At 44.8% G+C, this 15,839-nt stretch overlaps 1 protein-coding gene and 1 non-coding gene across 6 annotated transcripts in view; both read left to right on the top strand.

Moving 5' to 3' along the window:
• The window catches only part of pkd1b (polycystic kidney disease 1b), a 64,594-nt gene that overhangs the window by 34,201 nt on the left and 14,554 nt on the right, over positions 1-15,839 (top strand). For 3 of the 5 annotated variants that reach the window (XM_072712205.1, XM_072712208.1, XM_072712204.1), the window contains exons 5-18: positions 5,881-6,028; positions 6,412-6,677; positions 7,193-7,957; positions 8,255-8,386; positions 8,747-8,922; positions 9,153-9,289; positions 9,497-13,152; positions 13,293-13,445; positions 13,733-13,870; positions 14,073-14,361; positions 14,440-14,674; positions 14,768-14,918; positions 15,007-15,141; positions 15,507-15,651. In XM_072712205.1, the coding sequence (XP_072568306.1) occupies positions 5,881-6,028; positions 6,412-6,677; positions 7,193-7,957; positions 8,255-8,386; positions 8,747-8,922; positions 9,153-9,289; positions 9,497-13,152; positions 13,293-13,445; positions 13,733-13,870; positions 14,073-14,361; positions 14,440-14,674; positions 14,768-14,918; positions 15,007-15,141; positions 15,507-15,651 (6,526 nt within the window). Of the gene's footprint in view, positions 1-5,880; positions 6,029-6,411; positions 6,678-7,192; positions 7,958-8,254; positions 8,387-8,746; positions 8,923-9,152; positions 9,290-9,496; positions 13,153-13,292; positions 13,446-13,732; positions 13,871-14,072; positions 14,362-14,439; positions 14,675-14,767; positions 14,919-15,006; positions 15,142-15,506; positions 15,652-15,839 lie in introns of those variants that run through there. The other 2 variants (XM_072712207.1, XM_072712206.1) reach the window with 2 other exon arrangements.
• trnat-cgu (transfer RNA threonine (anticodon CGU)) lies at positions 4,440-4,511 on the top strand. Its single transcript has one exon. It is a non-coding gene; the product is annotated as a tRNA-Thr (tRNA).

The raw sequence follows: 15,839 nt of genomic DNA on the forward strand, positions 1-15,839 counted from the left end.
GATCGAAACCATTCTCTGCTAAGTCTTTTGATTCAATTATGTTTTTAAAATATATTGTGCTGATGACTCAGTGTTTAAGGCAATGGGCTACTGCACCTGGTCTATCCTTGCATCGGTTCAGATCCTACTGTCAATGGTAAACTCCGTTCCTTGTTTAGTAGAGGGGTGCAGTAGATACGTGCTGGGCCCATATGCCAGAGATCATAGGGTAGCAGACTGGCGCAGCGGAAGCGTGCTGGGCCCATAACCCAGAGGTCGATGGATCGAAACCGTTCTCTGCTATGTCTTTTGATTCAATAATGTTTTTAAAATATATTGTGCTGATGACTCAGTGTTTAAGGCAATGGGCTACTGCACCTGGTCTATCCTTGCATCGGTTCAGATCCTACTGTCAATGGTAGGCTCTTTTCCTTGTTTAGTAGAGGGGTGCAGTAGATACGTGCTGGGCCCATGAGCCAACGATCCTAGGGTAGCAGAGTGGCGCAGCGGAAGCGTGCTGGGCCCATAACCCAGAGGTCGATGGATCGAAACCATTCTCTGCTAAGTCTTTTGATTCAATTATGTTATTAAAATATATTGGTCTGATGACTCAGTGTTTAAGGCAATGGGCTACTGCGCCTGGTCTATCCTTGCATCGGTTCAGATCCTACTGTCAATGGCAGGCTCTTTTCCTTGTTTAGTAGAGGGGTGCAGTAGATTCGTGCTGGGCCCATAAGCCCGGGGTCGTAGGGTAGCAGAGTGGCGCAGCGGAAGCGTGCTGGGCCCATAACCCAGAGGTCGATGGATCGAAACCATTCTCTGCTAAGTCTTTTGATTCAATTATGTTATTAAAATATATTGGTCTGATGACTCAGCGTTTAAGGCAATGGGCTACTGCGCCTGGTCTATCCTTGCATCGGTTCAGATCCTACTGTCAATGGTAGGCTCTTTTCCTTGTTTAGTAGAGGGGTGCAGTAGATACGTCCTGGGCCTATAAGCCAGAGATCGTAGGGTAGCAGAGTGGCGCAGCGGAAGCGTGCTGGGCCCATAACCCAGAGGTCGATGGATCGAAACCATTCTCTGCTAAGTCTTTTGATTCAATTATGTTATTAAAATATATTGGTCTGATGACTCAGTGTTTAAGGCAATGGGCTACTGCGCCTGGTCTATCCTTGCATCGGTTCAGATCCTACTGTCAATGGTAGGCTCTTTTCCTTGTTTAGTAGAGGGGTGCAGTAGATACGTGCTGGGCCCATAAACCAGAGATCTTAGGGTAGCAGAGTGGCGCAGCGTAAGCGTGCTGGGCTCATAACCCAGAGGTCGATGGATCGAAACCGTTCTCTGCTATGTCTTTTGATTCAATTATGTTTTTAAAATATATTGTGCTGATGACTCAGTGTTTAAGGCAATGGGCTACTGCACCTGGTCTATCCTTGCATCGGTTCAGATCCTACTGTCAATGGTAGGCTCTTTTCCTTGTTTAGTAGAGTGGTGCAGTAGATACGTGCTGGGCCCATAAGCCAGAGATCCTAGGGTAGCAGAGTGGCGCAGCGGAAGCGTGCTGGGCCCATAACCCAGAGGTCGATGGATCGAAACCGTTCTCTGCTATGTCTTTTGATTCAATTATGTTTTTAAAATATATTGTGCTGATGACTCAGTGTTTAAGGCAATGGGCTACTGCACCTGGTCTATCCTTGCATCGGTTCAGATCCTACTGTCAATGGTAGGCTCTTTTCCTTGTTTAGTAGAGTGGTGCAGTAGATACGTGCTGGGCCCATAAGCCAGAGATCCTAGGGTAGCAGAGTGGCGCAGCGGAAGCGTGCTGGGCCCATAACCCAGAGGTCGATGGATCGAAACCGTTCTCTGCTATGTCTTTTGATTCAATTATGTTTTTAAAATATATTGTGCTGATGACTCAGTGTTTAAGGCAATGGGCTACTGCACCTGGTCTATCCTTGCATCGGTTCAGATCCTACTGTCAATGGTAGGCTCTTTTCCTTTTTTAGTAGAGTGGTGCAGTAGATACGTGCTGGGCCCATAAGCCAGAGATCCTAGGGTAGCAGAGTGGCGCAGCGGAAGCGTGCTGGGCCCATAACCCAGAGGTTGATGGATCGAAACCATTCTCTGCTAAGTCTTTTGATTCAATTATGTTATTAAAATATATTGGTCTTATGACTCAGTGTTTAAGGCAATGGGCTACTGCGCCTGGTCTATCCTTGCATCGGTTCAGATCCTACTGTCAATGGTAGGCTCTTTTCCTTGTTTAGTAGAGTGGTGCAGTAGATACGTGCTGGGCCCATGAGCCAGAGATCCTAGGGTAGCAGAGTGGCGCAGCGGAAGCGTACTGGGCCCATAACCCAGAGGTCGATGGATCGAAACCATTCTCTGCTAAGTCTTTTGATTCAATTATGTTATTAAAATATATTGGTCTGATGACTCAGTGTTTAAGGCAATGGGCTACTGCGCCTGGTCTATCCTTGCATCGGTTCAGATCCTACTGTCAATGGTAGGCTCTTTTCCTTGTTTAGTAGAGGGGTGCAGTAGATACGTGCTGGGCCCATAAACCAGAGACCTTAGGGTAGCAGAGTGGCGTAGCGGAAGAGTGCTGGGCCCATAACCCAGAGGTCGATGGATCGAAACCGTTCTCTGCTATGTCTTTTGATTCAATTATGTTATTAAAATATATTGTGCTGATGACTCAGTGTTTAAGGCAATGGGCTACTGCGCCTGGTGTATCCTTGCATCGGTTCAGATCCTACTGTCAATGGTAGGCTCTTTTCCTTGTTTAGTAGAGGGGTGCAGTAGATACGTGCTGGGCCCATAAGCGAGAGATCGTAGGGTAGCAGAGTGGCGCAGCGGAAGCGTGCTGTGCCCATAACCCAGAGGTCGATGGATCGAAACCATTCTCTGCTAAGTCTTTTGATTCAATTATGTTATTAAAATTTATTGGTCTGATGACTCAGTGTTTAAGGCAATGGGCTACTGCGCCTGGTCTATCCTTGCATCGGTTCAGATCCTACTGTCAATGGTAAACTCCGTTCCTTGTTTAGTAGAGGGGTGCAGTAGATACGTGCTGGGCCCATAAGCCAGAGATCATAGGGTAGCAGACTGGCGCAGCGGAAGCGTGCTGGGCCCATAACCCAGAGGTCGATGGATCGAAACCATTCTCTGCTAAGTCTTTTGATTCAATTATGTTATTAAAATATATTGGTCTGATGACTCTGTGTTTAAGGCAATGGGCTACTGCGCCTGATGTATCCTTGCATCGGTTCAGATCCTACTGTCAATGGTAGGCTCTTTTCCTTGTTTAGTAGAGGGGTGCAGTAGATTTGTGCTGGGCCCATAAGCCAGCGATCGTAGGGTAGCAGAGTGGTGCAGCGGAAGCGTGCTGGGCCCTTAACCCAGAGGTCAATGGATCGAAATCATTCTCTGCTAAGTCTTTTGATTCAATTATGTTATTAAAATATATTGGTCTGATGACTCAGTGTTTAAGGCAATGGGCTACTGCGCCTGGTCTATCCTTGCATCGGTTCAGATCCTACTGTCAATGGTGGGCTCTTTTCCTTGTTTAGTAGAGGGGTGCAGTAGATACGTGCTGGGCCCATAAACCAGAGATCGTAGGTTAGCAGAGTGGCGCAGCGGATGCGTGCTGGGCCCATAACCCAGAGGTCGATGGATCGAAACCGTTCTCTACTATGTCTTTTGATTCAATTATGTTTTTAAAATATATTGGTCTGATGACTAAGTGTTTAAGGCAATGGCTACTGCGCCTGGTCATTCCTTGCATCGGTTCATATCCTACTGTCAATGGTAGGCTCTGTTCCTTGTTTAGTAGAGGGGTGCAGTAGATTCGTGCTGGGCCCATAAACCCAGGATCGTAGGGTAGCAGAGTGGCACATTGGAAGCGTGCTGGGCCCATAACCTAGAGGTTGATGGATCGAAACCATTCTCTGCTAAGTCTTTTGATTCAATTATGTTATTAAAATATATTGGTCTGATGACTCAGTGTTTAAGGCAATGGGCTACTGCGCCTGGTCTATCCTTGCATCGGTTCAGATCCTACTGTCAATGGTAGGCTCTTTTCCTTGTTTAGTAGAGGGGTGCAGTAGATTCGTGCTGGGCCCATAAGCCAGCGATCGTAGGGTAGCAGAGTGGTGCAGCGGAAGCGTGCTGGGCCCATAACCCAGAGGTCATAGGGTAGCAGAGTGGCGCAGCGGAAGCGTGCTGGGCCCATAACCCAGAGGTCGATGGATCGAAACCATTCTCTGCTAAGTCTTTTGATTCAATTATGTTATTAAAATATATTGGTCTGATGACTCAGCGTTTAAGGCAATGGGCTACTGCGCCTGGTCTATCCTTGCATCGGTTCAGATCCTACTGTCAATGGTAAACTCCGTTCCTTGTTTAGTAGAGGGGTGCAGTAGATACGTGCTGGGCCCATAAGCGAGAGATCGTAGGGTAGCAGAGTGGCGCAGCGGAAGCGTGCTGGGCCCGTAACCCAGAGGTCGATGGATCAAAACCATTCTCTGCTAAGTCTTTTGACTCAATTATGTTATTAAAATATATTGGTCTGATGATTCAGTGTTTAAGGCAATGGGCTACTGCGCCTGGTCTATCCTTGCATCGGTTCAGATCCTACTGTCAATGGTAGGCTCTTTTCCTTGTTTAGTAGAGGGGTGTAGTAGATTCGTGCTGGGCCCATAAGCCAGAGGTCATAGGGTAGCAGAGTGGCGCAGCGGAAGCGTGCTGGGCCCGTAACCCAGAGGTCGATAGATCGAAACCATTCTCTGCTAAGTCTTTTGATTCAATTATGTTGTTAAAATATATTGGTCTGATGACTCAGCGTTTAAGGCAATGGGCTACTGCGCCTGGTCTATCCTTGCATCGGTTCAGATCCTACTGTCAATGGTAAACTCCGTTCCTTGTTTAGTAGAGGGGTGCAGTAGATACGTGCTGGGCCCATAAGCGAGAGATCGTAGGGTAGCGTAGTGGCGCAGCGGATGCGTGCTGGGCCCATAACCCAGAGATCGATGGGTCGAAACCATTCTCTGCTAAGGCATTTGATTCAATTATGGTAATAAAATATATTGGTCTGATAACTCAGTGTTTAAGGCAATTGGCTACTGCACCTGGTCTATCCTTGCATCGGTTCAGATCCTACTGTCAATGGCCACCGTTTCTCCATGTAGGTTCAACTGCTACTTACTATGGTATGGCTGAGTCTTTGGTTTGAAACCATCCTCTGCTTAGGAGTTTGATTAAATTTTCCTGAACAATTTTAGCATCTGTCTGAAGTTTTAATGGAAGCACTGTAAAATTTGCTGTCATTTCCCCACTTAGTTTCAGATACTACTGACTACGGTAGGTCAGTCTTTTGGGGGAGTAGAGTGGTGCAGTGGAAGTGTGCTGGGTCTGTAAGACAATGCTTAATGAATCCAATCTGTCTTCTGCTGAGGAGTTTCATTCTTCATCAAAATTTAATTTACTATTGTAAAGTGTTATTGTAGAGTGGTGCTGCAGATGTGTGTTGGGCTCCTAATCCTGTGGTCAATCGATTGAAAGCATCCTCTGTTACGGAGTTCAATTAATTTATCTCAGTGAAATATTCTCTTGTTTTACTGGCTGAGTGTTTGAGGCGGTGGGCTGCAAATCCACTGCTATATCCCCATGAAGGTTCAGCTCCAACTGATTATGGTATATCTGGTATGGTAGAAGCATGTTTGGCCCATAACCCACAAATCAATGGGTCAAACCCATCCTCTGCCAAGGAAGTGTTGCTTGTTTTTTTTTCCAGAACTTCCAAAAAATATAGTCATTTTTACATATAGGGAAGTTATTGTGATTTGTGTTTTAAATGCATCTTTTTAATCCTTCTTGCAACCATTATTGTGTTCTTCCCAGATGATGCTATTCCCTGGGCTCTGGTTCAGCCATGCTGGCCAAGTGCTGTCTGTGGAAATGGTTGTGCAGCCGAGTGAGCGCCACACCTATGCCAAAGTACAGATCTTCCGGCCCTACTGCAGTCCCAGCCAGCACCTTGTACCTCCCGGTAGGCTAAAGCGCTGCAGCTGTTGGTGTCACAAAGCATGATTCTCGTCTCACTGTGGGTTATCTGATGAATGTTTTATGATGTGGGACTAGAGGCAGGGATTTTTAAGAACTGATTTCATTATCATGGAAATGTTATCTAATTAATACCTAGTGCATGTATAAGCAGTGCTATTGCCCAGATACAATTCTGATTATATATCTACGCTATCTATTAGGCTGCTGGGATTTCATCTTGCAATCTTTGTTTTAGAAGTTTATTTAACAGTAATGAACCCATGTCTTGACTCTAGACTAATATGTTTCCTTGAGAAGTCTAATCTTCAGCTGAGAGCACTTTCCAGCTCTATTTAAACCCACCCATTTCCCCACTTCTTCCTGCAGGTTGTGCCTCCCTTCACAACCCATTTAGCTGCTGCTTCCAGGAGCCCCTGTGTAACACAACCGGAGGCTGTGCCATTGGGCAGCACTGGTGCCACCTGTTGGACAGCTGTGTGCCTGTCACTAGCCCCTGCAGCCCTTATTACTCTGCATCACAGGGCAGGGGCTTCTCCATGCCTCCTCGCCTCTCTGCTACTACCCCTTTCTACCACCAGGTGGCTGACTTCCCTCTAGACTTGTCACCTAGTTCTGAGCTTGTCCATGTCAATGTGAGTACACACTGGATCCTATTCTATAGTGCATATATTTAAAGAGTCCTGAAGTATTCCTCCATATTATTACTTATTGATACAAAAAAAACTATTTTGCACAGCATTATACAGCCTGATATGCAAAGTAAAAGGTAGTTCCAGTGATGTTTCTGGGAACTTAAACCAATAAAGGCTTGTTTCTGTGTCTAGTATACTACCAGGCAGGGGGCGTAGTTAGAGATGAATAGATGGGGAGTTTTTACTACGATGGCAAACATATATAATATAAAAAGCTATTAATGACTTAAGCCAATAAATACACATTTATTTGGGGGGGGAGACTAAAAAACATTTTAGGGGGACTAAAGCCCCCGTAAAGTAGGCTTCACAATGCTCCTGCTGCAAGAATTAATATAATTTAGTTGATTATTATGTGCTTGAATGGTTGTTATCTTGTAATTGTTACAGTGTTTGTTATCACCTGCCTAACATATAATATTATGTTGATGATATTCTACACCCTGCTGTTCCAGGTGATGCTCCCAGAGCGGGAGATTAACGTGTATCCAGATGACATCCTGGCCGTCCAACACACAGCGCCACCTGGGGGCTTCCTGCACTGTTTGAGGAGCTCCAGTTCCCCGTGGCGTCAGAGCTACGTTTCACTGGCAGGGCCTGAGTGGGGCGGCTGGATAGCAGGCGGCCTCTTGGCCATGCCTCCTGGGGCGCAGTGGGTCGACGAGGTGGTGTGTGACCTGCGTCTGCTCTACGCTGATGCCTTCAGCGGTTACACCACCTCCACAATGCACAGCACGGGCCAGAGTCCCATCCACATGGAGACCACAGGCAGCTTGGGGAATGACAGGATATACGGTGGTGTAGGTCCGACGCTGACTCCAGTTTTGGGAATCCACCTTGTCTACCCCACCCCAGACCAAGGGGGGCAAATCCATATCCCTGTCAACACCCCAACACTGTTCATCATCAAAATACAGTCAGGATCAAATGCCACCAGCTCCTGGTCAGCCCCTATTTCCCAAACCGGGATTCCCTTCCTGCCCTCCTGCCCCCCTGGACCAACAGAGTCACACCACGTCTGCGAAAAAGACAGTGCTGACACGTGGTTCTCGCACGCTTACCTGGCGCTGTCTGAGCCAGGATCCCACATGCTTAACGTCAGTGCGTCTAACCGCATCAGCTCCCAGAGTGTGTCTGTGCGACTGCAGGCTCACCAGCGGGTGAGAGGACTCACCATTTTGCCACATGGGGACCAGAGATTATTGGTGGGAGCCCCACAGGTACAGCCCTCAGCTTCTTCCGTCGTTGCTGTTCATGACACATTTTTATCCAAAGCACTGGATGTAGCTTTTATTGAAAGTGAGATTATGGGCATAAACGGATATAAAAGCAAGCTCCCTCTGGAGTGTAACAGTTTTGTCTTTATCCATCACTTTTGCATCCCTCAATATGTCCTAAAGCTGTGTTTAAAGCTACACTCGTTGCAATGTACCTAAGCAATCCATAGCTACTCTTGATCATTTTTGTACCGGTTTGCATTATTGTTGACATGCATTTCCCTTGGCCTCCCGCTGCAGGTTTTCAACGCGACGGTGGAAAGTGGCTCCGCAGTAAAGTATACCTGGGTCATTGACGACCTTATGCAATTTGCTTATGAAGGACAGACTTACAGTGTTGTCTTCAAAAAGCCAGCACAGTACAAGCTCACAGTAAGACCCCGATACCGTTTTTCATCATAAAACTTATTACCCGAGGCAACTGACTCACTGGTATTAGCAACGGCATAGGAGAGGCTTTGATATGGAGCGAGGGGGGGGCAACTTAATAATTCAAATTGACGGTGGGTTGTAGGGGGGGGGGGGTAGAAAACAAAGCTAAAAGTAACATAATTTGTCTTTTTTGATAATAAACAAATTCCATCAATCTATTTTCTATACCCACTTGTCCAATGCAAGGTCGAGGGGGTCTGAAGTCTATTAATAAACAAATTACATGGTGAAATGGTATATTGCTGGTATATAACTAAACTATCATAACTGATACAACACCCCCTAACTGCCATGTACCAGGTGGTCGCAGAAAATCCTGTGAGCTCCCAGTCCGTGGAGGTGATGCTTACAGTGGAAAATGTGTTCCTCATGACTCATCCCACCTTCTTCTCCATTAGAGAAGTAATCCCAGTCAGTACCTTCCAGTTTTTTACCTTCAGGGTCAAGGTGGACACCTGCCTTGGAGCTGCATTCTGGTTAGTTGGACACCGGTGATGCAATAGCCATAGCAAACGATATTGCTAATTTAAAATGAATTTTGATACTCAGTGTAGGAGGTGCTGTAAACTTCAGGCATGTATATTGTGTAGCATTTGGAAAACACCTCCAGTTTCTTGTTTTATGTACAAAAGGAGCATCTGCCACATACACAGTATGCGTGCTATTTATAGGAATGGTAATAATACCATATATGCTGTTTGTACAGGTGGGATTTTGGTGATAACAGCCCGGCTGTGAATCATTCTTATCCTTCCTCTTCTGAGCCCAGAGGGACTCAGCTGGAGCCTGGGGTGAGACAGACATATCTGCAGGATACCATCAGCCACAGCTACCAACAACCAGGTGAAGCAAAGTTTTACCATTTGTTCTGAGTTTGACATACTTTTTAAATAATAAATGCATGTGTAGAGCTAGAGAATTGGAGTGTGTTTGCTATTCAGTGCAGTTACACTGCAAAAGTTACTTTGTTTTGCATAGTTTTTGAACTCTGTTAAGTGAGAATGTTTTGTACAATCCACTTATTATTGTGTATATTATTTCCCCATTAAGGTGACTACAAATTGAACGTCAAAGTCTTCAACCAATATGAAAGGATAGAGAAGGCTGTGTTGGTAAAAGTGCGGAGTCCATTGGCTAAACTGGTGATTTCGGCTACCCCGTCCGTCCCTCTTGTCAACCAAACATTTCATCTGGAAGCTTTGCCTTGGCCGTCCTCTTATGGAATTCTGTATACGTGGAACTTTGGCAGCAGCACCCATGAAGTGAAGGGAGTGGAATCCAAAATCAGCCATATACTGAGAGCAGCAGGCATGTACAATGTTACAGTCAAAGCCAACAACAGCCTTTCAGAACTTACAACCTGGCTGGCTTTGGAAATAGTTGAGAACATTTCTGGTATCCAGCTCAGCTCTAGTGCTCCAGATGAATTTGGCTCCATCAGTGTAATAGAAGGCAGCGTATCATCTGGCACCAGTCTCCTGTGGACGTTTGACATGGGTGATGGGTCTTTGCTTGAAAACATCTCTAACAACTCCATGGCCTATACCTATAGGTTGCCTGGGAATTATACAGTGAGAGTAACTGTGAGAAATGCAGTGAGTCAGGCTTCCAAAACAATCAGTATTGAAGTCTACAAGCTGAATATTAATGGAATTCTACCAACTGGATGCTCGGAAAGTGGACACCTGACCTATTTTACAACATTAGTGACAGGAAATGCTGCCAAATTGATGTTCTATTGGAATTTTGGGGATGGAACTCCTGTGTCAGTTATCCAAGGGATTTCCACAGCCTCACACATTTATGAACTTCCAGGGAATTATGAAGCAAACGTGACTGCATTTAGCTCTGTGGGATCTACCTTTTATTCTAAAAATATATGCATGGAGGAGTTCATCGCTGCCATAACTGTAAATTCTTCAAAAGATGCAGTTGCAGTGAATGAGGAAGTGTGTTTCAGTGCTTTTGTTCAACCAAAACTGGATGAACTTCACAGTTATCAATTTCTGTGGAACAGCTCCTGCTGTAATGATTATGTCCAAGGACATGCTAATCACTGTTTCATATTCAAAAAAGATGGTCACTACCAGGTTTCAGTGGAAGCAAGAAACAATGTGAGCAGAAAAACGGCTAAAGCATTTGTTGCTGTTATAAAACCAATTGTCAATGCAACTGTGAAAACTTCAGGTCATTGTGGCACAATGGTGATCAACAAGTCTTACCTCTTCTGGGTGGAAACTTTCCCTAGAACTGATTTTTCTGTTTTATGGGACATGGGAGATGAGACCCCTAAAAAACAAGGTCAAAATATTTCTCATACCTTCAAACTTGAAGGTGGGTTTAAAATTACAGCTACTGCGATAAATGGAGTCAGCCAGCACTCTGCAAATATAGAAGTGATGGTGATGATTCCTTTGTCAAACCTGATGCTGCAAATCAAAAAGGCAATTGTAGAAGTGGGGGAAGAGGTTGTAATAACAGCAGTAACTAACGTCATTAAGCATGTTACTTTCAACTGGTCGATTGATGCTTCTGTCCCAGTTGTGACTGGAACACCCAGCTTTGCATATGTATTTCCACGAGTGGGTCTCTATCGTATCTATGTGACTGCCGAAAATAATGTCAGCAAACAGGAGGCTGCAGTTTCAATTGAAGTTCTGAAAAGGATTCAAGGGGTTCAGATTACAAGCACGAGTCTTATTTCTATGAAGTATTTACCAACACAGGAAAATGTCATTTTGTCTGCAACAGTTACAGGGGGCTCCAACTTAACTTACTTCTGGATGGTTTTAGTGAATGGAAAAAACAGGTCGACACAAAATGGAGAACATTTCCAGCTGGTTACAGAAGCTCCTGGAGACGTTTTTGTGGAGGTGACAGTCTCCAACCGCCTAGGGAAAGTCAAAAGCAGTGTTTTGCTCAGGGCAGAGGAGCGTGTTTCTGGAGTCCAGATTTCCACTACAAGAGATATTGTGGCACTTGGTAAGCCTGTAGAGATCTCAGTCAGTGTGAGAAAAGGAACCAACCTCCAGTTTTTCTGGTATGTGGGCTCCAGTATATCTCCCTTATCATCAGCTGGGCCCTCACTTCTACAAGTTTTTAGTACATTGGGTCCTATTGTAGTCAAAGCATCAGTAAGCAATATGATTGGCTACAGTGAAGCCACTAAGTTGCTTATAGTACAGGAGGAAATTCAGAATGTAATTTTTAAGATTAATGATAAAATGAATCCTTTCTTTGTCTCTTCAAACTCCGAGTTGCTTTTCTTTGCGTCGGTTGAGAAAGGAAACTATTTAACCTGGGAATGGGAATGTTTCTCAGAGAACAAAGGACCAACACGTTTTGGCAGCACACAATCAGTTCTACATTCCTTTTCGGTTGCAGGGGCTTATCACGTGCTACTCAATGTCTCAAATAACATCAGCTGGCAAACGGTTACCCATAAAGTAAATGTTCAGGATGCAATCCAGGGACTGAATTTGAAAGTAAGCAGCCACATAGTTTGCACTGATGACCCCATTGTTTTCATTCCGACCATCTTAACAGGAAGTGATGTTCATGTTTATATGGACATTGATAATGGAAATGTATCTGTCAGTCTGATTGAAAAGCATTTTGCAGTATCTTCCCTTCCAGTAGGTAACCACACCATCACAGCTAGAGCTCAGAATAATGTAAGCAGCTCAGTTGTAACTGCGAACGTACAAGTTGTAGAAAAGATTCTGGGACTGAGACTGGTCAACTGCTGCCATTCTGTTCTGGAGTCCCTTAAAGAGATCAGCTTCGAGGCAGAGGTCCTCAATAGAATGCCGATGATTTACAGCTGGAATTTCAGTCTAGCTGGATTTCAACCCTCATGGGCAATAGGGCCAAAAGTCGTCTATACCCCTATTGGACATGGAACACTGACTGTAAATGTTGTGGCTAGTAATGGCTTCTGTTCACAGTCTTTAAGTGAATGGGTAAGCATAGAGTGGCCTGTGCAGTATGCTAGGATTGTTTACAAAGCAGCAACAATTTTTGTTAGTCAAGTAGTTGTGTTTTCTGCAATAACTAATAATGGCAGCAGTCTAAGATTCAAGTGGGAATTTGGTGACTCTGATGAGGCAACAATAATCACTGATTCCAATATAGTTAGTCACACATATTACTTTCCTGGTAGGTATGTTGTGCAGTTGACAGTGTTAAATAATATCAGCCAAGTAGTGACACAATTGCCCATTGAAGCCAGAAATCTGGAGTGTGCCTTACCTCGTGTATCTTTGATTCAGAAACAATCCATAATCCTCAGATCTAGGCCAAGCTACTTCGAGGCTAATGTGGACCTTCAGGGTTGTGTTGCATACAAGACAAGCTATTTGTGGGAAGCCTTCTTTGCTCCATTGTGCCAGGAAGAGGACATAGTTCCCCTGAGTGCTACAGTGGACATGACCATGCCACTGCTAAAGCTCCCCAAGCATGCCCTGGCTGTGGGTACCTACTGCCTGAGATTCACTGCTGTTCTTCAGGGAACATCTCTGCAGCAGCAGCAAAGCATCAAAGTAACTGTGGTTCACAGTCCACTGATCCCACTGATTAAGGGAGGGTCGCACAGGATTTGGTCAAGCAACAGAGATCTTCTTTTGGATGGAACTGAGTCACGTGATCCAGATTACGAGACTGAGGATGGCAACCCTCTACAGTACCAGTGGGATTGCATTGTTCAAGTAAGATTCCAGCCCATGCTTACACCACCAAAATTATAATACAAAATGAGAATTCCAGAACATATCGAACAACTGTCTTGCTTTGTCATTTGTCATTCTTTGATGGCCTCCCCACGGTCAATTTTCTTCTTTTCTTCTAGACTCCAGCAGTCTCACCCTGCCATACAAACATAACCCAGAGTAACAGCAGTACTGTCCTGGTATCTCACAAGATGCTGCACCCTGAAAGAGTGTACCTCTTCATCCTCACCGTCTACAAACAAGGGAGGCCATCTGTCTCCACAAGCCAATCTGTACGTAGAAAACAAATCTTGCACACCAACCCATATCTTAAATACCATAATTTACTTTGCTATGCTTTTGTTGACTGCAGATGACATTTCTTTTGAGAATTTTTAACACGTGCAATTTTAGTCTGGATATTCGGGGGAGCAGTTAACACATTTTCTCAAATATTAACCTTTTGATGATTTCCATCCATGATTTAATTTCCTTTTAAAGCCACCTCTTTCTAATAAAAAAACCTGCATTTTGCTCCACTCTGATTGAGTTGATTTTTGTCCCCTACCGCCCTTCACAGGTGGTGGTGGAGGTGGGTCACATGCTCTCTGTGAGTGTGGCGTGTGTTTCCTGCAGCTCCACCTCTTCTTTCCGCTCCAGCTACAACCGCCCCATTGTCCTGTCCAGCTCTTGCTCCTCCTGCGATGGCAGTTTGCAGGTACGCCTGTCACCACAGATATTGTTTCCCTTTATTTGTTCATAATATAAAAATAGTTTGACACCAAGATGATTTCCCAAATGTAAATGCTGAATATATAATGAAATAAAAGCCAACACATTTTGTTGTTTTCTTTTCATATTCACCTACTGATTTGATAGCCATATGATGTCGTTTATAACCTTGTCAACTGATGTCATAGCTACTGTACCAGTGGTCAGCTGAGAGCTGGAATGGTGACTTGCTGGACCTCAATGAAGTCACCACATCCACAGGGATAGCTTCCCCGGACCTGGTCATCAGATCAGGAGTGCTGCTGGATGGACCCAATTATACCTTCACACTGAATGTGTCTCAGCCTTCCCTGAACCTATGGGGCTCAGCCAGTCTCATCCTTTTACCAAACCTTCCACCTCGTGGGGGAGTCTGCAAACTCAGTCCAGATACAAGTGTTCGTCTGCTGGAAACCTTGGTGACTTACAAATGCTCAGGTAGCACAGACTTTTTCCTGAAACATCTCTGAGTCAGTCTTGGACCTGCTTAATGGCTACTCGATTTTTCATTGGCAGGATGGGTAGATGGAGATGATGAGGCCACTCAGTTGATCTACTCTCTGAAGGTGGAGATATGTCAGCACTATGGGCAGCCATGCCTTTTCCACACTCTGTACCGGGGCACCAGGAATACCTATGGAAGCTTTGTCCCTCTGGGTTTCTCAGATCCAGGAGAGAAAAAAATGTCTGTTATCAATGTATTAGTGTTGGTAGAAGATGATCTGGGGTCTGTCATCACTGCACTGAACAGGTACTATAGCATAGTACAGCCAAGTGGGATTTCTCAAATGTCAGCTACTGCACCACTGTTGCTCAGTTTGCTTTCCTTTCCACATTTTTACAGGACTTTGGTCGTTCTTGAACCCAAGGGAGATCAACGTACTACAGAATGGCTGAGGAACAAGTGTCAGTCAGAGCTGTGGGCTCTGTTTCAAAATGGAAACCCCCAAGAAGTCATTCCTTACACCATAGCTCTAACCAGTCAGCTCAACCAAGTATGTGTGTTTGCAGGATGCATTTTTGTGTTTTCGTTTACTAGTTCAATAGAGGCATGCAAATGTTGCTACTCATGTAACATTCCAGATTGAAAATGTGAGTGAGCAGGAACACCAGGACAGGGTGATGATACGTGGGAACATGACACGGATGCTGGCCTCCCTGCCTGTCTCCTCGCTGCAGGATGCTGTGCAAATCGGCTCGGCTCTGGCACAGTGCACTGTGAGTTACTGCGGTATCCAGTGACACGGCAACTTTGGCAAGGGCGTCATACCAAGTTGCTAGCACACTCTCAGGGGACCTCAGAGAAAACATACAACCCACCCACCAGGCTAGAAATAGCAAGGGAAAAACACAGATTATATTGTTATTATCTACTTTGCATTCAGGTACTATAGTCATTATGTACATATATTTAAGGCCTAAGTCACTAAAGGCTTGGAATTTATATCAAGCAAAGAACCTAACTTGACTCTATAATTCTACACAAATTTGTCAGATTGCAAAGCTGCACGTCATACACGTTCCTTGTCTGTGTAGTAACAAAATATTGTTAGGCCTGACAACCTCAATTATACGTTCAACAGGCTGATCCCAGAGACCTGGTGTGTGAAGGATGCAAAGAGAAGGTTCTGGAGGCCACAGGGAAGATGATTACCACACTCGGGGAAGAGACTAAAGCAGGCGATATCACACCCCTTGAGGCTGGACGAAGTATTCTGCATGTTCTTGGTACTGTCAGAACTGTTATATACAAATAAAAGTCAGTTATATCCATCTTTGTGAACTACAGATTACAGCTGTTCGGTTTGAAGAAGGATAAATTATTTTTAAATGATATTTAAGGATGGGATTTCAGATATGAATCTAAACATATTAGCTAATAAAAGTTATTCATTTTATACATAATCTTTTGCCCA

Source organism: Paramormyrops kingsleyae, chromosome 5, assembly GCF_048594095.1.
Source record: "Paramormyrops kingsleyae isolate MSU_618 chromosome 5, PKINGS_0.4, whole genome shotgun sequence".
NCBI classification, from domain to species: Eukaryota; Metazoa; Chordata; class Actinopteri; order Osteoglossiformes; family Mormyridae; genus Paramormyrops; species Paramormyrops kingsleyae.